Source organism: Chelonia mydas, chromosome 25, assembly GCF_015237465.2.
Source record: "Chelonia mydas isolate rCheMyd1 chromosome 25, rCheMyd1.pri.v2, whole genome shotgun sequence".
In the NCBI taxonomy this organism is placed as follows: domain Eukaryota; kingdom Metazoa; phylum Chordata; order Testudines; family Cheloniidae; genus Chelonia; species Chelonia mydas.
Window position 1 is genome coordinate 14,954,212 of NC_057858.1, and position 19,400 is coordinate 14,973,611.

General features: G+C 61.6%; 1 protein-coding gene across 2 annotated transcripts in view; it reads left to right on the plus strand.

Moving 5' to 3' along the window:
• Positions 1-1,011: 1,011 nt before the first annotated feature.
• Positions 1,012-19,400, plus strand: part of PDE4C (phosphodiesterase 4C) — a 105,130-nt gene continuing 86,741 nt past the window's right edge. Inside the window, exons 1-2 of one of the 2 annotated variants that reach the window (XM_037885882.2) lie at positions 1,012-1,141; positions 6,695-6,770. In XM_037885882.2, the coding sequence (XP_037741810.1) occupies positions 1,113-1,141; positions 6,695-6,770 (105 nt within the window). In that variant the 5' untranslated portion in view covers positions 1,012-1,112. Of the gene's footprint in view, positions 1,142-1,727; positions 1,988-6,694; positions 6,771-19,400 lie in introns of those variants that run through there. The other variant, XM_037885883.2, reaches the window with a different exon arrangement.

Consider the following 19,400-nt stretch of genomic DNA (forward strand, 5'->3'; position numbering starts at 1 on the left):
ACACAGAGTCACGCTGCGCTGAGCTGGGCGGCTCTGCTCACTTGTGTGTGATACCGGTGCGAATCCCACGCTCACTGGTGTAATGAGTCTTCAGGGCGACATTTCCTCCCGTGCAGACGCTCCCTTCCCTGGGCGAGGCCTCTGCCAGGACCAGCAGTTCCCTCCTCCTGCAGGGACACCGCCTCGTTCTGCTCCAGCCCCTGGGCCCGCGGGATGTTAGCGCCAGGTGAGAGCGAGTGCCGCAGCTCTCCAGCCAGCTGGCATGGCTGCCTTGGTGCCAGGCCTGGGAGGGGTGGCTCTGGGAACGTACCAACCTGCGTATGGATTGTGCTTTGGCCTGGTTCCCACCAAGTATTTATTTCCCCATTTGCAAGTTAACTGCCCTGGAGGGCTGAAGGTCCTCAGTCTGGTGACTCTTGTTTCGGGCTGCAGGCTCCCAGCCAATAGGGAGCCAGCCCCTCCCAAGGGGCCAGGTAGCTTCCCCCCCGCTGGAAAATCCCCAAGGAAACCACGTTGAGGTTGAGCTGCTTGGAGTCAATGGGCTTTGTTAGTTCCAACCAGCCGTGGTAAAATAAACCCCAAGAGCTAAGGCCCGTGCGGGACCACAGCGGCCTGGGCATGACACCGGCTGCACGGAGCCTGGTGGCTTGCCCGGGACAGGGGCTGTTGTGCAGCGTGTGGCCACAAGCAGGCCCTTGCTCCAGTCTGGCTGGATGGCAGCGCCCACTCCTAGTGAACTCGAGGGGTAAGGCCAGGTGTCAGCTGGTTTCAGTCCAGCCCAAGGTGCAGCGTGATGGGGTGCGTAAAGACTTGTGTGAGGATCCCTAGACACTAGCCTTGTCCGCACACACCCTGCACTGCATGATCCGAACATGGTTTCGAACCAGTTTAGTCAAAGCAGCCATGTGGACGCCCTTGCTGGCCTGAGCTATTCCGTCCAGTGGGAGGTGGCTGCACACAAGCTGCACCGGTTTAACTGAGCCAGGCTCAGACCCGCCGTTAGTGGATGCAGGTCAGGCCTGGGTGCAACACCCCTGATGTGATGCCAGCTCATCCCTGGAGTGGAGTCTGCCCCCGTGCCCTCCCCCTCGTGTCTCTGCTGAGCTCGGCACATGGCCGTGCAGGCGACCCCTCTCGCCAGGTCAGTGCTGCGGACGGGCGGGAGGGCTCCGACCACGCTCTGGGGGAGCCGGCAGAGCTCGGTTCTCTGGCCAGTGAGGCTCCAGAGGAGACCCCGGGGGCAGCGGGAGGGGAAGCTGCCGGGCGCCTGCTCCATGGGGGTGAGACGCCCCAATCCAGGGACAGCTTAAAGGCAAAGGACGTGTTGCTGGGGCTGCTCTGTGCTGGCCCTGGGTGAGGGGCCATGGGGGCTCCGGCAGCCGGGCTTTCGCAGAGATGGTGGCTGCAGGGAACCGCTCTCTGCACAAGGGGCAGCTGGCCTGGCAAGTCTCGGTGTAAAAAGCGACTCCAGGGGCCAAAGGCTGAGCAGGGGCGTTGGGTTTCACTCGCTCAGCCCCCTGCAGTCACTCCTCCCGAACGGGTGCCCCTGGGGCGATGTGCACTCATCCCTTGGCTTTGCAGTATAACCAGTAGAGCGCCTGGCCCCTCCCTGGGCAGAGGAAACTTTGCCAGGTCTCTCGGGACACACGTAAATCAAAGTGGGTAGCAAACATGCAAACGCACAGAAAGCAAATGCCTTCCTCCGGCTGCCGGAGGGCGGACTGGCACACGTGAGGGTCTGTGTTACCGCAGCTCTGGGCCGTCTGCAGGGTCTCTGCTCTGAGTGGGAAGCATTGTCATCTAGGCAGCGAAGAGTTAAGGGACCGCAGAAAAGTGCAGAGAAAGCTGCATGTTAATATTGCTTGCTCCAGACCGTGCAATTGCCCGCTGGATCACATGCAGACGGTTTGCTAAATACTTCCCCTCGGCTTGCTCCGGCGGCCCACGGACAGACTCGGCGTCCCTGCCCTGCTGGCAGCCACTCAGCGTAAGTCTCTGCGGGCGTGGGGCTAGCGCAGGCAGGTGGGAACGTGGCTTTTGTTCAAAACTCAAATAACAGCGGGCAAAGCTTGTGCGTCGTAGAGTCTTGGGGGCAGGGATCCCTGAGATTCTGCTAGCAGTGAGTGGCGGGGCACGCAGCCAGGCCTTGTGCGAGGGACCCTGGCTGGTTCGAGGTGTACTTGGTGGCAGTGGGTTTGCGTGTTAAGTGCCCGGGGTGTGGAGTAGTGCCCGGGGCAGTCGTTTGCAGCTCTGACTTGCCTGGAATTTCTGGGCTCCCTCGCTCCTCTGCGACCTTGGCTGGCAGCGTTGCCGGCATGTGCCATGCAGCTGGGCTGCGGCGCATGGGGTGTGTGGACAGGAGGGCGGCTGCCCCTCTGGTGGGTGTTCTGGATTAGCGCCAGGCTCTCAGGTCGTGCTACCAGCCAGGGCAGGGGCCTGTCAGGAGGCTGCAGGTCAAACCTTCTCGCCCCTGCCAAGGCCAGAAGGTCCCACTGTGATCAGGGGACTGCCCCCCTGGTGATTCCCAGAGCCCAGCCCTCCGGTGGGATCCAACGTCCCTGGAGAGCTGGGCAGAGGCGGGTCTGTGCTCTGAGGCAGAGCAGCTGGAGCTCCCAGGCCACAAGCAGAGATCCCTCTGTCACCTTCTGTCACGGGGTCCCCGGGCGATGCTCTGGAGCTGCTCCCCATGAAGCCAGGCAGGACTCTGGGGGAGTCTCCTCTCTGGGAGCAGCCTGTCTTCAGGACACACAGCTCACCCGGCTTCCATGTTCCTGGGTCTGAGCTCGGAGCATTCAGCCTCCTCTGCCCCTCAGTGCGCTTCCCACAGCGAGTCCGCCCAGGCGGGGTCCTGGGGAAGCCAGAGGGTCCTGCCCCCCAACTCCGCAGACAGACATGACTCTCAGCCAGCCAGTAAAACAGAAGGTTTATTAGACGACAGGAACATGGTCTAAACCAGAGCGTGTAGGTGCAGAGAACAGGACCCCTCAGCCGGGTCCATTTTGGGGGGCAGTGAGCCAGACAATCACATCTGCACTTCACTCCATGTCCCCAACCAGACCCAAACTGCAACTCCCTCCAGCCCCTCCTCCTCTGGGCTTTGTCCCTTTCCCAGGCCAGGAGGGCACCTGATCTCTTTGTCTTCAACCCTTTAGCTCTCACCTTGCAGGGGGGAAGGGCCAGGCCATCAGTTGCCAGGAAACAGGGTGTTGGCCATTCTCTGTGTCCAGACCCCTGCACACACCTGCCCTCTAGGGCTCTGCAACGATCATACACCCTTATCCCACCCCTAGATACTTAAGAACTGCATAGGGGAAACTGAGGCACCCCCACACTATTCAGAGGAAACATTAAGAACAGTCCCACTTTGTCACACCTTCCCGTCTAGCTGGCTTCTTCGCTCTGGGGGCTGCAGGGCCAGGTGGGCGTCTGCCACTCCTGGCCTATGGGCTCGGGATGGAGGGGCTGCAGGCAGGAAGTCTGGCGGGGCTTTCCCTGCCCACCCTATTGGGACGGGGTCCCACAGCGCAGAGGGTGCCTCTGTCACCCCCATAGGGGAGGCAGGACTGGAATAATGGGGGGCTGCCGTTGGAGTTGAGGGGCATCAGCAGAGCTGTGAGGCGGGCAGTCTGCACCATTCCTGGCTCCAGACCCCACTGGTTTAGACCGGAGAGAACAAGCTTTTCCCCTAAGGCCCCCCGCTGCAGGCCAGCTCCCCCACCCAGCCCTGGCTAAAGGCCGTCAGGCTCTGCTACAGCCTGAAGCTGCACCTCAAAGACAGCCCGATGCCGGGAGGAGCAGCCGCAGACGTGCCCCAGTCTGACAGCAGCTCCTGTAGGGACTTGCAGGGCCAGCCCCTGGGAGCTGGTTCTCAGCAGCCATAGAGGTGGCAGCCCGTGCCCTGCTGCCTTGCGCTGAGCCTGGGGGTTCCCTGGGATCCCCCCTCGCCCCTGCTAGCAGCAGCAGTTGGGAGTCACATGCGGCTCCCAGCCTGTCAGGCCCCTCCCAGCCCTGCGTGTCCCCAATATTCCCCAGCCAGGGTTCAATGGTCTGAAGTCGTCGGGGCGTTCACAGCAAGGGTCCTCCTGGGGGGCCTGGGCTGAGCTGTGAACACCTGCAGGGTGCAGTGACCTGGCCCTCCGTACCCCCCCGGTGCCGTCCCGCCTGCCTGACTCTGCCGCAGGGAAGCTCTGGGATCTCTCCCCGGAGAGCCCGATGCACCCCTCCCCACTCCCCGTTTGGCACCTCGCAGTCTGCTTCTGGGCTGGGCAGGACTGTCCTTCACCCCTGGCAAGGCCAGGGATGCCCTGGAGCCCAGAGCTCGTGGGCCATGTGCTCCTGGGGCCGGTTGTTCCTGCTTCTCTAGACCAGCTGGCCGGTGTGGGCTGCGCCCTGGGCTGGGTTGTATGCTGCAGCACAGGCCCGGGGAGCAGGTCGCCTTGAGTGGCTGCCTCCCAGATGCCGCAGGAAGCTGGACTCACTCTCCCCTCTCCCCTGGCCACTGGGGCTGTGCTGGGGGAGGGGGACCCAGCGCTGCCTGGTAGAGTTCCCACCTGAGCACCTCCTCCAGTGGGGCACTGCTGGCCCCAGCCTGGCTGGACGCCTCTAGGCTCCGTGGCCGACCTGCAGGGAGCTGGCCCTGAGATGCACAGAGCTGGGCGTGGGGAAGGGGCTTCCACTGCTTTGCAAATGCTTAAGTGGGGCTTAGCCAGGTGCACATTCCTGGGGGAGGAACACTGCCTCCTTCCACCGCTGGAGCCCCAGGGAGCTGGAAGAACCTCCCCCCTGCCAGGGCCCCGTAGGAGGAGGGCGCAGTAGAAGGAAGCTGGTGCCATTCCCTCTCCCGCCAGGTCAAGGTTGGTTATCAATGCCCCAGAGAGGGAATGAAATAGCAGCCAAGTTCTGGGCCGGATGGCTTGGCCTGCTGCCAAGTGCGGCCCGTTCCCGGGGCAGGCTGGGGCCCAGAGCTGGCTGAGGATTGCTCGGCATCGCGGCCCTTTGCCCTCATTCTCCCAGGCCCGGAATTTAATCATCCCCTGGTGTGGGGGGGAGATTTATACAGCCCTGGGGCCGTGAGAGAGACTCCGGCTCAGCCTTCGCTGTGCTGCAGGGGAGCGTTTGACTGGTGAAGGACAGATGCCCCCTCCAAGCTGCTGGGGGCCGGGGCTGACCAGGCTGGGGGATGATGCCAGCTGCCACAGGGCCCTCAGCTGCAATCGACACTCTCACAGGAGCGAGTCTTTATCGGCTTGTTCAGGGGTGGGCAAACTGTTTGGCCCGAGGGCCACATCGGGGTTGCAAAACAGTATGGAGGGCCGGGTAGGGAAGGCTGTGCCTCCCCAAACAGCCTGGCCCCCGCCCCCATCCGCCTCCTCCCACTTCCCATCCCCTGACTGCCCCCCTCAGAATGCCCCACCCATCCAACCCCCCTGCTCCTTGTCCCCTGACCGCCCCCTCCCCAGACCCCCTGCCCTAACTGCACCCCCAAGGACCCCACCCCCGATCTAATCCCCCCTGCTCCCTGTCCCCCCCTTCCAGGACCCCCTGACTCCTGGGACCCCCCCCCATCCAACCCCCCCTCCTCCCTGTCCCCCCCCCTTCCAGGACCTCCTGACTCCCAGGACCCCACCCCCTATCCAACCGCCCCTGCTCCCTGTCTCCCCCCCTTCCAGGACCCCCTGACTCCCAGGACCCCACCCCCTATCCAACCCCCCCTGCTCCCTGTCTCCTGACCACCTCTGCCCCATCGCCCCCTGTCTCCTTACTGCCCCCTGGGATCTCCTGCCCCTTATCCAATCCCCCACCCCACCCCCACCCCTCTGCCCTGTCCACTCTGCTGTGCCAGGCGTCCAGACCCTGCGGTGCTGGGGACAAGGCCCCAGCCTCCAATGGGGCAAGGATGAGCTGGCGCCGTCCCGCCAGACGCAGCCTCCCCCCGCCCACTCTTTCTGTTTGATCCCCACAAATGAACATACAAGAAATGTCTCCAAAAGAGCAGGAGGTGACACCTCCCCCCTTGGCACTGCCTGACCCCAGGCATGTGGGGCTCACCGGGGCTCCATCCCCTCCTGCTCCAGGTCTCTGACGATCAGAGTTTTGCAGGTGGACGTGAGCAAAACCTTGCCCTCCGCCCCGGGCACAGGCTGAAGCCAAAGGCCCAGGGTTGGTGTAGCTGGGGCAGCCGTGACTCTGGCCGCGTTGGGAGGTCTCCTTTCAGCAGCTCCCAGGTCCCAGAGAGGCCCACCGAGCCCTGGGTGATGGTTTGCCACCTGGGTGGCGCTGGCCCTGAGTGGGGCGGTCACCTGGTTTCGCTGTGCTGAGAGGCCGGGAGCTGCCCTGACTGGAGGCGCTTTGCCCCCACCCCGGGGTGCTGGCTGGGAGGGCTCTATCGATGAGGAGGGTTCAAATTAGGGGGCCAGTGGCTGGAGTCTTGCTATCAGCTCAGTTGGGGCCCGACAGGGCAGGTATCCTGCAGCGGGGGGTGATCTACCCCCTCCCCCTCAGCACCCTTCAGAGCCGCCCCATCGCTCCGGGCTCGAGCACCTGCAGGTCTGGCTTCCACTTCTCAGCCGTCCCCTGCCAGCCGCCCCAGATCCAGTGCGGGGCGGGCGAGACCCTGCGCTAGAGCTGAGGGCAGGACCCGCCGAAGGCAGAAGCCGCGAGAAGCCCTGACCCTCTCCTCCTCCTTTGGTTGCAGGGAAGGACCGGGGCCAGCTGGAGCAGGGGCCAGGATGAGGCGGAGTCGGACAGCCCTGTCCTTCCTGAGCATGGAGGTGAGCGCGGCTGGAGGCCGGCGGGGGTAGGGCACGCCACTGGGAACCCAGCTGGCCAAGCGGAGTGGATCCCGGTCACGCTGTGCCTCCCAGGCGGCATCTGGGGCTGGGGCCGGCAGCGCTGCTTGGGACTATAGCCCGGATGCTGCAGGAACCAGCCAGACCGGACCCCAGTGCGGGGAGGGGAAAAGGGTCAATGCTGCTAACAAAAGGAGCGGGGGGTGGGGGGGCTGACGTTGGGGAGGGGACAAGCAGCACAGACCCCGGGTGGGAGACGGTTGTGGGGCCTGTAATCTCTAACCAGGGGGCGAGGGGGCTGGTGCAAGTGTCAGCGTCGTACCCACCCCAGGCTGGGGGGAAGTGGCCTCTGGTTCATTTGGCTGCTGTGTCCCTGTGGTGCACCTCGCATGTTGCTGGCCCAGCTGAGACCGGGGCTGGTCCCCCTCCCCAGCCCAGCTCCCCTGGTCTGGATGAGCTTTTCTGCGTGTGCTGGGGCGGAGAGCGAGGCTGAGAGCCTCCTTGGAGCAGCTGTGCCCCCAGCTGTGCCTAGTCTCTGCCTCAGGAAGGAAGGAAGGAAACTTTCCCCATCTCACGGCCTTTGCTAGCGAGCCACCAAGCAAGCGTTCGTCCCCAGCCCTGAGCGCCCATCCCAGCGTTAGAAATCCTGAGGTTAAAAAAGGTTAAAAACCCTGGGTGTGTCCAGTCTGGAGAAAAGCAGTCCGAGGCAGGACCTGGTACCCGTCTGCAAATCCGTGAAGGGCTGATTGTGGCTGATTGTTTTGTGAGGCAGCCAAAGGTAGGATGTGGAGTAACAGGCTCAGTCTGCAGCCCTGGAGATGTAGCTTAGAAATGAGGAAACACTTTCTAACGGAGGGAGATGAGCCCTGAAACAGGCTCCCCAGAGAGGTGGTGGAATCCCCGTCTTCGGAGGGGTTTAAGACCAGGCTGGACAAGCCCCTGTCAGGGCTGGTCTGGGTTTACTTGGTCTCAGCTCAGCGACCTCTCGAGTCCCTCCCAGCCCGACACTTCTGTGATTCTGTGTGATGAGCAAATCCTGGGGCCCAGGAACTGGGGCGTGGAGAGTGCCACGGTGGTGTCTGTGGCTTGGGGTAACAGCTTCCTCCCCGCCCTGCTAATGGGCCTCTGCCCTCACGCCCCATGCACTAGTGACCTATGGGCGTCTGAGCATGTCCTGGGGGCTGGCTCTGGCCGGCATGTGGCATCTGGCTTGCTCTGCAGTCCCATGCTGCTAGCTAGGGGTTGAGGTTCCTGCGCTACGCAGAGCCTGGCAGGGGCCAGCCCAGCGCTGCGGTTGGGTTTGGCCAGGGTGGGGTGAGGTTCCCGAGTGCCTGCTCTCACACGGCTGCACTCAGCTCGGCTTAGCGCCTGCTGGGGGCTCCACCAGCTACAACTGACCACAGGTGCCCGCCTGGTTACAGATTTAGCGCCAGCTCCTGCTGCTTCATTAACCTGAGAGGCCTCCTAATGCGAGAGCTGCCGACCCGCAGCCCCGTGCTGCAGCAAACAAGCCCCAGCATGCTCCGGCTGCGCCTCCGTCTCCGCTCCAGCGGCTTTCGGCTGGGGGCATTAGAGCACCTGGACTAAAAGCCACTTTGCTTGTTTGGATCCGGCGGTTCCCTGGTTACGGCTCAAGGAGCCAACACACAGCAGGTGGGCGCCGCTAGCCAGCTCCCTGCCCACTCGCAGTCTGTCAAGTGGCAGGAAATTTCCCCTGCCTTGGTGTGAGCCCAGCCCTGCAGCACCCCCGGGCCCCTCGCACACCACTCCCTGCTGGGACCCTGGGTTCTCCCCTCTCCCTCGCCAGGCGTGCGAGGGGGCGCTGGAGGAAAGGCAGCAGCATCCCCGGCACTGGGAGTCGGCTATCGAGCTCCCTTGAAGTGAACATGACCGTGAGCATGAGAGGCACATTCTCCCCACCTTCCCAAGCCGGCCCACCTGCTGCCGCTCCAGGGCACTAATAACCGAGATTAGAGCACTTGGTGGGAGTTAATTATGCCCCTAATGGGCAGTTAATTATTATTATTCCTGGGATAATTGTACATTCGGCCCCTAGAGGATTTTCCACTGCGCTGGCCACCTCCGAGGCTGGTGCCTTGTGACCCCTGACCCAGCTCTCACCAAACGGCCACTGCTTTGCACCTGGCATGGGGGGCAGGCTGGGGGGTGAGGAGAGGCTCTCTGAGGCCTGCCAGTGGATCAGCCCTGGTAGTGTGTGGGATGCACCATGCTGGCCCCAAAACATTCAATTTAAAATCTAAAAAACTTCAACCCCTCAGCCTCCCCCAAGCCGAGATTTTACCCTGAAAAGGGAGATGTGCCAGGGCCTCCCTAGAGTCCACAGACTGCGCTATTCCCATTGATTTTCTATGGAAGGTGCCCAGATACCCTGGTGATGGGTGACGGGATAAACCTCTTAGCTGGAGTGAGAGAGCCCAACCCACTTGCTTCGGGAACGAGACACCCTCCCACTGCAAATGCAGCTTCACCATGGGGGGCTCCCCTCCCAACCCGCACAGCAGCTGTGTGCCCCACTGCACCCAGGGCCTGCGCGCGCCAGTCTGCTCCCCAGCTCCCCCTGCTCCGGCCCTGCCTGACTCCAGGAAGCTCTTTCCTTAGGTGCCAGGGCGCTGCCCCCCTTTATTCCTCCCTGTGCCCAGACCGGGCTCCTTACTCACCATAGCTCAGCGCGGCTCTGCCGGGAGCCAGCCGCACCCTGCCCTAACCCTAACCCGAGCCCCCTCTGGCCATTAACCTCCTTGGTGCAGCGGCTCCTGGCCAGAGCTCGTGGCACAGGGAAAGGACCACTCCTGCCACAGCCCGTCTCCTCGGAGCTAAAGGGAGGGGCACGATCCAGTGAGCTGTTGCTGAGTGAGACCGCCCTGGGCCCGGGAAAGCAGCCCCTGCACGCAGGCTGTGGCCCCAGGACGGGGGCGGGCAGGGGACGCGTCGCTACCCACCCCGGTGAGCAGCCGGCTGTGGCCATGCTGCAGCATGTAGCTACAGGGCTCAGTGGAAGGCGGCAGTGAAAGGCGGGGAGGCCATGGGGCGAGTGGGCGAGCCGGGGGGTTCAGCTTGGCCGAGCGGAGAGCCCGGTAGGGTCAGTACTCGGGTATGTGTCTTTACTCCCCGTCTCCACTGCTATTTCTAGCTTGCTGGGGGGGTCGCAGGTTTGGACCCTGCCCGCCTTAAACAGCGTGCAGACATAGCTTAGAGGTGCACGCTTAGAGCGTCAGGTGCACGCTCACCATTGCCCTCTGCTGCCTGGTCTCAATCCTCCCTCTTCGTGGCTCAGACACTCCCCTGCGCTGAGGAGCTGCTCCTAGGGCCCCGAGCGGAGGGCCTGGGCTTTGGGCCAAAGCCAGCTGATTCTGTAGCCCCGTCTATGCACAGCGGGCTGCGGGGGCTCTGCCCCCAGCTGACCTCTCTCTCTCTCTGGAGCTGCCCCTCCCTTTGCTAGCGGGGCCTTCGCTTGCTCCCTGGTTATGTCGCTGGTTCCCATTACACTGACCCCTGCCTTGTTCCCTGGGTGCCCCCCAGTGTGGGGAGGTGGGAGGCTGCGGGCTGGTTCGGCCCTTTGCACACGCAGCACCCTCAGGAAATGAGCCTTTCCTTATCGTTCACATTCTTCAGCCAAAAAAGGGAAGAGGCTGAAATGTCCTGTCTGCTGGCATTTCACGGTGGGGTTAACAGCAGGGCCCTTCTCCAGGGCCAGAACAGAGCGTCTCACCCGGCAGCAATGAGTCGCTAACGGGGCAAACCCAGCAGCGCTAGGCCCCACTGGCCCAGCCCCTGCCTCTCTCATGAATTATGGCCTTCCATTGCCACTGGAACAATGGAGCAGATGTGACCTGTGCCGGCACCTCCCTGCAGCCCCCAGCTCTGTGCTGTCTGACAGGGGCTCGTTCCCCCAAAGCTCCTACGAATTCCTATCTCAGGGGCAACGACAGGCCGCAGCCCAGACAGGGGCCCCACTGTGCTCAGCACTGCACCATCTTTGCTGGAAGGGCTGCTAACCAGCCAGGGGAACAGCACAGAGAAGGGACCCGCAAGGTTACTGAGAGAACTAGGAACCGAACCCAGGTCTCCTGGCTCCCCACCAGCCCCTAGACCAGGCCCTGGGCTCTTGGGGCAGCCCTGGAGCACCCTGTCACATACCCAGCGCTCCAGACTGAGCCCCTGGCTTAGCCCCGGCACAGGAGGATGAAAGGTTTGACCCTCTGAGTGCTGGAGGGGTTTCCTGGCCGGGGAAGGACAGTCTGAGGTGAGACAGTCACTGGAGCTCCCAGGCCTGCCCCCGCGCTGGGGAGACGCAGCCTGACCTCAGCTGCCTGCACTGAGCTCTGTGTCAGGCCGCCAGCTGCCGTGCCTGTCTCCAGCCCTGCTCCTGCAGCGAGGAAGGAGCCTGAGCGCTGGCCCAGGAGAGTCCTAGGAGCTGGCGAGCTGGCTGGCCGCGGCTGAGGAGAGCCCTGCCGAGCGGCGAAGTAACAGGCTAAGTGTTCTGAGGCCCCCCGACAGTGCAGCGCCGAGGCCCTCGATTAGCAGCGGGTGCTGGGCAGCCCCTCGGCTCTGACAGGCCCTGGCACATCAGGTAATTCAGATCTTCAGCACCAGGCCATGAATGCAGCTGAGAGCGTCATTAGTGCCGAGTGGCTGCAGCTGCTCCCAGGGGGCCAGGAGCTGTGACTTCTGAGCCGGGGGCCTCATCAGGACAGCTTGCGCTTGCCAGATCCTGCAGTCCACGTGGGCCCCCCTCCCTCTGCAGTGCGGGGCAAGGGGGTTGGGCTGCTCTCTGCGCCGAGCCCCTGCCTGCAGACACCTTCTAGTGCGATCTGCGGGCCCGGCTGCTTGTTTCAGGCACTGGGCACCGGCACAATAGACAGCTGTGCCTGGCACTCTTGGAATTTCTGAGCTGCTTGGGTGTGGGGCATGCACAGGCCAGTCTCCCTGGAGAGTCTCTGGCTCACCAGCCCCCTGGGTCCCTGGCCAAGCCACGGGTGAGCTCCCCGCAGCCCCTGGCAGACAGAGTTTTGTGTGGACTCTTCAGTCCATTTGCTGCCGAGGACTGAACGGGCTGGGGCTGCTCTGAAAGAGACAGTGCTTATGACCCCACCGCAGCCCCTCCCCCCCCGCTGTGTGTGCGCACGGCAACCAGGGAGGGAGATCTGTGCACTGGTCCCAGCCCTGAGCACAAGCAGGGCATGTGGTGTGATGAAGCGGGACTGTTCTTAATGTTTCCTCTGAATAGTGTGGGGGTGCCTCAGTTTCCCCTAGGCAGTTCTTAAGTATCTAGGTGGTGGGGTAAGGGTGTATGATCATTGCAGAGCCCTAGAGGGCAGGTGTGTGCAGGGGTCTGGACACAGAGAATGGCCAACACCCAGTTTCCTGGCAACTGATGGCCTGGCCCTTCCCCCCTGCAAGATGAGAGCTAAAGGGTTGGAGAACAAAGGAATCCAGTGACCTCCTGGCCCCGGAAAGGAACAAAGCCCAGGGGAGGAGGGGCAGGAGAGAGTTTCAGTTTGGGGCTGGCTGGGACATGGAGTGAAGGGCAGACGTGGCTGTCTGGCTCACTGCCCCCCAGAATGGACCCAGATGAGGGGTCCTGTTCTCTGCACCTACAAGCTCTGTGTTAGACCATGTTCCTGTCGTCTAATAAACCTTCTGTTTTACTGGCTGGCTGAGAGTCCCATCTGACTGCGGAGTTGAGGGGCAGGACCCTCTGGCTTCCCCAAGACCCCGCCTGGGCTGACTGGCTGTGGGAAGCGCACGGAGGGGCAGAGGAGGCTGAATGCTCAGAGGTCAGACCCAGGAAGGTGGAAGCTGTGTGAGCTGTGTGTCCTGCAGACAGGCTGCTCACAGAAAGGAGACTTCCCCAGAGTCCTGACTGGCTTTGTAGGGAGCAGTTCCAGAGCATCGCCCGGGGACTCCGTGACATGTGGCTACTAGGCGTGGGGATGAGGGAGCAGCCTGACTCCTTGCCCCTCTGCTAGTGTGTGTGGGGGCTTCATTCTGGGCCCAGCGAAACAGTCAGTCCTGCCCTTCCCTTTGTGGGAGCCCTGCTCTGCGCAGGGGCTAGGATCTGGGAAGCGGGACCCTGGCAGCAGCGGTCAGTCAGGCTGGGCGCTCATGCCATGATGGGAGAAGCAAGAACAGTGGTTTGGAGCCCAAGTTTCCTCTGGCCTGGATGTAAATGGAACCAGCTCTGGGGTGAGTTAACCCATCCCCAGGTGGACCACCAGGGCGAATGGCTGGTGTCTGTTTGGAGCCTGGGTGTGTTTGACTGAAAGGAAATGCAGGAATATTTTAAAAACTTGCTTTTAATCAAGAGAGAAACAGGGAAGTTTTACACGAAGGCACAGAATTGCTCTAAAGCTGCTGCATGAAACGCCTGCCTGATCATTTGCAAACGATTTCGTTGTTGCTGCTTTCATGACACCTGACAGACAGCTGGAGAAATAGCAGGAATTGCACCCGGGCTCTGGGCTCCAGCTCCATGCTCCAGCTGCTGGAGGGGAGACAAAGCAGCCGTGAAGGCAGCGTCTCTTGTCACCCAGGAGCACACACCCTGTCACTCATCTGCTTCTCTGTCCCTGCCTGTCAGGCTGGATTAGGGAGCCCGGGGGGTGCTGATGGGACAGGCGAGGCAGGGACGCTGGCTCGGCACCCTGGGACTGAGTTGCGGGTAGCGACTCTGGGCAGAGTTGCGGGTAGCGGTGCCCCTGGCCGCCGTGGCTAGGCCTGGGTTTCCACACCCCGGTGCTGTAGACCTCGGCCGCGCGTGGGGCTGTTTGCCCCGCACTGACTCCGCAGATCCTGGAATCCTGCGACGGGTTCCAGGAGTGTGAGCCGCTGGGAGCCGAGCTGGTGTGGGGGCTGGGAGCAGGGCTGATGGTGGGGGGTTGCTGTGGGGAGTTCGGGGGCAGAGCTGATGTGGGGCTGGGGGGACGACAATGAATCGCTGAGGTGGGGGATGAGCACAGTGGGGTTCCTGTGACCCTTTCCGGCTCCGTCTTGTGGCGGGTGCGAGGCCCTGCCCCGGGGCTGTTTTTCTTGCTGAGGCAGGCTGGGATCATGGACTAGATGTGAGCACCATTGCCTCTCTACCCCAGCCCCCCCCATACCCCCCCGCTCTGGTTTTCCGTGCCTGCTTCGCTTTTCGTGCTCCGGTGGCGGCCTGGGGCGTGTCAGGGCAGGTGCCGCGAGCTCTAGCCGGAGGCCGGGACCTGGGGAAAGGGCCACGGTGCTGCTCCGGTACCACAGCGGGGCACTGGAGCCGGGCGCGGCAGGGCGAACTTGTCCCTCGGGAAGCGGCTGGTACAGGCTCTGCCCAGTGCAGCCCCCGTCACGGCGGCTGGGACCCGCTGCAGCCCCCCCACTTGCCTGTCGCTCGCCGGAGCGCAGGGAAGGAGCCGGCTGGCCGCCATCGCGCCGCAGGGCTCGTGCTGGCGGTGGCAGCTTCTCAGGCCTGCAGGATGAAAACCATCTGCTCAGGGCTGGGGCCGAGCAGGGAGCGGGAGGGGGGCTGTTCGCCTTTTTAGCCAGCACACAACATAAATAAACCATCGGCCTCCTCGCACGCTCACCCCCAACCCCTTCCCTCCCACACACTCCTCACAGTCACACCCCCTCCCACCCCCAACCCTTCCCTCGCACCCCTCTCCCTGCACCCCACTCACCTGCACCCCTCGCATCCCCACCCCTCCCTCACACACACCTCACCCTTGCCTCGCACACACCCCTCACAACCACATCCCCTCACCCTTCCCTCACACACACCCCTCACACACACCCCACCCTTGCCTCGCACACACCCCTCACAACCACATCCCTTCACCCCTCCCTCACACACACCCCACCCTTGCCTCGCACACACCCCTCACAACAACATCCCTTCACCCCTCCCTCACACACACCCCACCCTTGCCTCGCACACACCCTCACAACCACATCCCCTCACCCTTCCCTCACACACACACCTCCCCCCTTCCCTCGCACCCCTCTCCCTGCACCCTGCTCACCTTCATCTCTTGCACACACGCCCTCACATCTCACCCCCCCACACACACACACCTACCCTTCCCTCGCACCTCACACAAGCTGTGGGGGGCGGCTGCTGCCCACCCCTCCTCCTCCCGCCATTGCCTTCCTCTCTCAGTGGGGCTGTTCAGACCAGCACTAGGTCTGTTCCTCTGCTAGGGCTGGAACGAGTCTTCCTGGGCAATCGACCAGAGACCGAGCTGCTCACCCAGCTTTTGCAAAGGGCCTTTTCCCTCCAGCAGCCGCTGCTCTGGCTGGGTCTGGGAAGCGTCATTTTCCTGGGGCTCTGCTGAATCGAAACACCTCCATTTTTTGCTGCCTGGTTGGGTGCTTGGAGGCTGGTTACTCAGTGGCAGTGCTGGTTGGTTGGACGGCCGCCTGGCTGAGCAGGGCCGCAGGGCAGGTGACAGCCCTGGGTGGGCTGGGAGCAAAGGGTTTCCTTCAGCAGCTGGTCCTGGGCCATCCGTCCCCCTAGGGAGACTAGCTCCATCAGGGCGGGTGCTCTCCGGCCAGAGGGCCTTGCTGCGTCAGTTGGGGATTGCGAATTAATGGCTTTATTTCTCCTAATTATGTTTAAAGGCTTCCCAAGCCCACTAATCATGGTAGGGCAGGGTGAGGCCTGCAGCTGGGAACCCTGTCTCTGCTTTTCAGGCTGTCACTCTAATTGCAGCTGTCCAGAACAAACGCTTCCAGGATTTGCCCAGCCCTGTGAATGCGAGGGTGAGGGCAGGTCGTGTTCCAGCCTGTTATTTATAGCCAGGGCCGGGCCAGGCCGGGCCGTGGGGTAGCACAGTGGGAGCAGGAGCTGGGACTGGCTGGAGAGCGGGGGCAGTCCCGATGCTGGTGTGCAGCACAGAAAGGGGAATGATACAGAATGGCCAGTCTGAGCCAGCCCTTGCCCCAGCGCAGGGCTGGGCACCCTCCGCTTCTGCCAGCTTCCCTGGCTGCGCAGGACAGTCTGCACCCTGCAGGATTAGGCCCGAGATCGGTACCAGAATCGCAGGCACCTCTGGGCTGTGGTGTGGGGAGGACACGGGCACAGCCCCTGCGCATGAGACAAAGGCATTGCAGGCCTTAACACCGCCCTGCCAGGCATCCGGCCAAGGGTCGGCCTGGGCGTGACTCCCCTACGCACTGGGGGCCGCAGCGGGAAGGGAATTTGGACCCTGGCTTTTCATGGCCTTGCCTTAACGACTCGCCCACGGTCACCGGACGTAGCCAGGGCTGGGCTGCCCCTGCTGGGGTGGCAGTGAGTGGCTCAAGCCTGCTGCTTGGCCTCCCATGCAGATTAGCATGCGCTGCCCTTGCTGCCAGGGGCTGCCTGGGGTCAGGGCTGGAAAGACCGCGTGGCACATGCCCAAACGTTGGTGATGGGATTGCTGGAACCATCGGCCTGAGGGTCGAAGTGGGCTAGTGAGCCTGGAAGCGGCCCGTGGCCCAGGGAGGGGAGGTGCTGCTGCGCCTTGCTCCAGCGGCCCGTGGCATGTCCGGTAGCGTCAAGGCCTGAGCAGAGCCGCAGCTACGCAGCCAGCCGCACCCGTCCACTGGCACTGCAACTGCAAATGAAATGTGAACCCAGCTCTCCCCGTGGAGCAGCGCCCGTGCAGTGTCCGCTCGGTGCGGGACGCCCCAAGAGCAACTCGGTGCACAGGCCCTGAGCCCGCCATGGGAGAGCCGCAGGCGGGGCTGTCCTCCGGGGCACAGGGCAGGGCCACCTTGCGGCTTTGTCTGGGTATTCCCCACGCGCGGGAGGGGCTGACCTGCCTTTGCCCAGCTCCTCCTCTGTCCATTTGGCCCAGGGCAAAGTGACTGTCAAACGCCTCCTGAGCAAAGTGCCACCCCAGACCCACCCGTCAAGCAGGGACCATATCGCTGGGCTCTCCCTGGGGCAAGGGTCCATGCAGGCAGAGATAAGGGGGTGCAGCTGTGCCGCATGGGAAGTGTCCCCAGAACTCCCATGGGGGAGGGAAGGCCCCACGGCTCTAAAACCCAGGCCTGTAGAGCCACCCAGCAGCAGTTGTAACCACCTGGCGCCCCACTTCCCAGGATCCGCTGTGGATGCAGACAGGGAAGTTCCGCCTCCAGGGTTTGACAGGCAGCAGCCCCAGGGGCCTGATTGGCTCCCTGCCCTATATAAGCCCAAGGTGCCTTCTAGGAAGCATCTAGGTAATAGTGTGGATCTTCTGTAGCTGCCATGACTGTTCCATCCCCTTGAATTCCTGGCTTGATTTGAACTCACTCCCCGACTCCATCTCCCACCCTTGGCGTTGCCCCTGACCAGGACCTGACTATGAACTCGTCAGCTTCAGCCAGCCTCAGGTTTACCCCTGCTCTGACCCGTGACCCTGACGGTCTTGGGTGGGATCCTGGCAGTGGAAGGGCAGGAGGAGCCCAGGGCAGCGCTAAAAGCCTGCAGCCTGAATGCCACACGAAGGAAGGTTTGCGTGTGGTTTGCCCCTGGTGTCGGCGAAGGGCCGTGGAAGGGGCTCCCTCTGTTCTCTGCTCAGGGCTGGCTGCCCTGCTTGGCTGGCAGCTGCTCAAGGCCTGAGTGGCCTTGGTTCCCTGGCTCAAGAGCAGAGAAGCAGCCTCTGAACTTCATGCTCTAGAAACTGCTCCCTTCCAGCCATCAGCCTGTCTGTGCCCCGCACCTGCTCGCGGCCCTGCAGGAAGCTGTCTCCTGCCGTGGTGCGTGCTTTCTGCCTTGCTGCATCTATCAGTGCCAGGCTGCCTGCAGCTTAATTAGCCACTGAGTTTGTTCTTATACTTCTTTTTGTAGTTAAAGGAATAGTCCCCCAGACATCCATCCACCTGGCAGCAGATGCAGCTTGCTGCAGGTTTGTTAAACAGAGTGATTTACTGGCACCAGCACAGTGTCATTGCAATTAGCATTGTAAATAAGAGCTAATTAATGTCAACCTCTTACAAGAGTCCTTTGCAACCGGCAATGTGTGCAAGGCTAGTCCTCCTTCCCAGTGACCATCCATCGCAGCTGGGACCCATGCACAAGATGAGATATTCCTCCCTCCCTCCTCCTCAGCCCTGTGCCCAGCAGGACAGGAGGACTTTGCTCTAGCCTTTCTCCCAAGTACTGGGGAGCTCCCAGCAGTCCTCGCTACCGCCAGCCTGGGGACTCTTCACCCACCGGGGACTGCACTCGAAGGAGCATTCTGTGTTCAGCCTCATCGGGACAGACAAATTGGAACTGATCACAGAACTTGGCATTAATAGCAACTTAGGACAAGTGATCATGGCTGGATCACATCTATGATACGCAAACACAATAAAGACCAGACCAGTGATACTCAGACTTGGTGATTTAAAAAGGCCAATTTCACAAAGCTGAAAGCAACTATGAGCCAGGTCAGCTGGGAGGAAGAATTTAACCGGAAGAATGTGAATGATAATTGGGACTTGTTTGAGATACAATACTACAATTGGGAAATAAGACATACTGGTTAAAAAAACAACCTGGTTTAGAGGGGAAACAAAGTCAGTTAAGGGGAAATTGATAGTAATGAATATAAATCAAAAGCTAGGAAGTGAAGAAAATTGATAAGGGAAGCAAAGGGACATAAGGAGATAACTCTGCTGGCCATAGACAAGGACAATAAGAAGGAGCTTAAGTTTATTAGGAAAAAAAACTCTTGATGATGGTACTGGTCCATTACTAAGTGGAAATGGTAGAATTACCAATAATAATGCACAAAAGGCAAGAAGTGTTTGTCACGGCGTCCCTGGGCGATGCTCTGGAATTGCTCCCTACAAAGCCAGTCAGGACTCGGGTGAAGTCTCTCTGTGAGCAGCCTGTCTGCCGGGCAAACAGCTCACACGGCTTCCACCTTCCTGGGTCTGACCTCGGAGCGTTCAGCATCCTCTGCCCCTCCATGCGCTTCCCACAGCGAGTCCGCCCAGGTGGGGTCCTGGGGAAGCCAGAGGGTCCTGCCCCCCAACTCCGCAGCCAGACATGACTCTCAGCCAGTCAGTAAAACAGAAGGTTTATTAGATAACAGGAACATGGTCTAAACCAGAGCTTGTAGGTACAGAGAACAGGACCCCTCAGCCAGGTTCATTTTGGGGGGCAGTAAGCCAGACAACCCCGTCTGCACTTCACTCCATGTCCCCAGCCAGTCCCAAACTGAAACTCTCTCCAGCCCCTCCTCCCCTGGGCTTTGTCCCTTTCCCGGGCCAGGAGGTCACCTGATCTCTTTGTCTTCAACCCTTTAGCTCTCTCCTTGCAGGGAGGAAGGGCCAGGCCATCAGTTGCCAGGAAACAGGGTGTTGGCCATTCTCTGTATCCAGACCCCTGCATACACCTGCCCTCTAGGGCTCTGCAATGATCATACACCCTTACCCCACCCCCTAGACATTTAAGAACTGCATAGGGGAAACTGAGGCACCCTCACAATATTCAGAGGAAACATTAAGAACAGTCCCACTTCGTCACCGTGTTCAATAAATATTTCTGTATTTGGAAGAAAAACCAGCTGATGTAGTCATATCCTATGATAACACGCTTTCCATTCCACTAGCATTTCAGGAGGATGTTAAACAGCAGCTACCAGACTTTTTAAAATC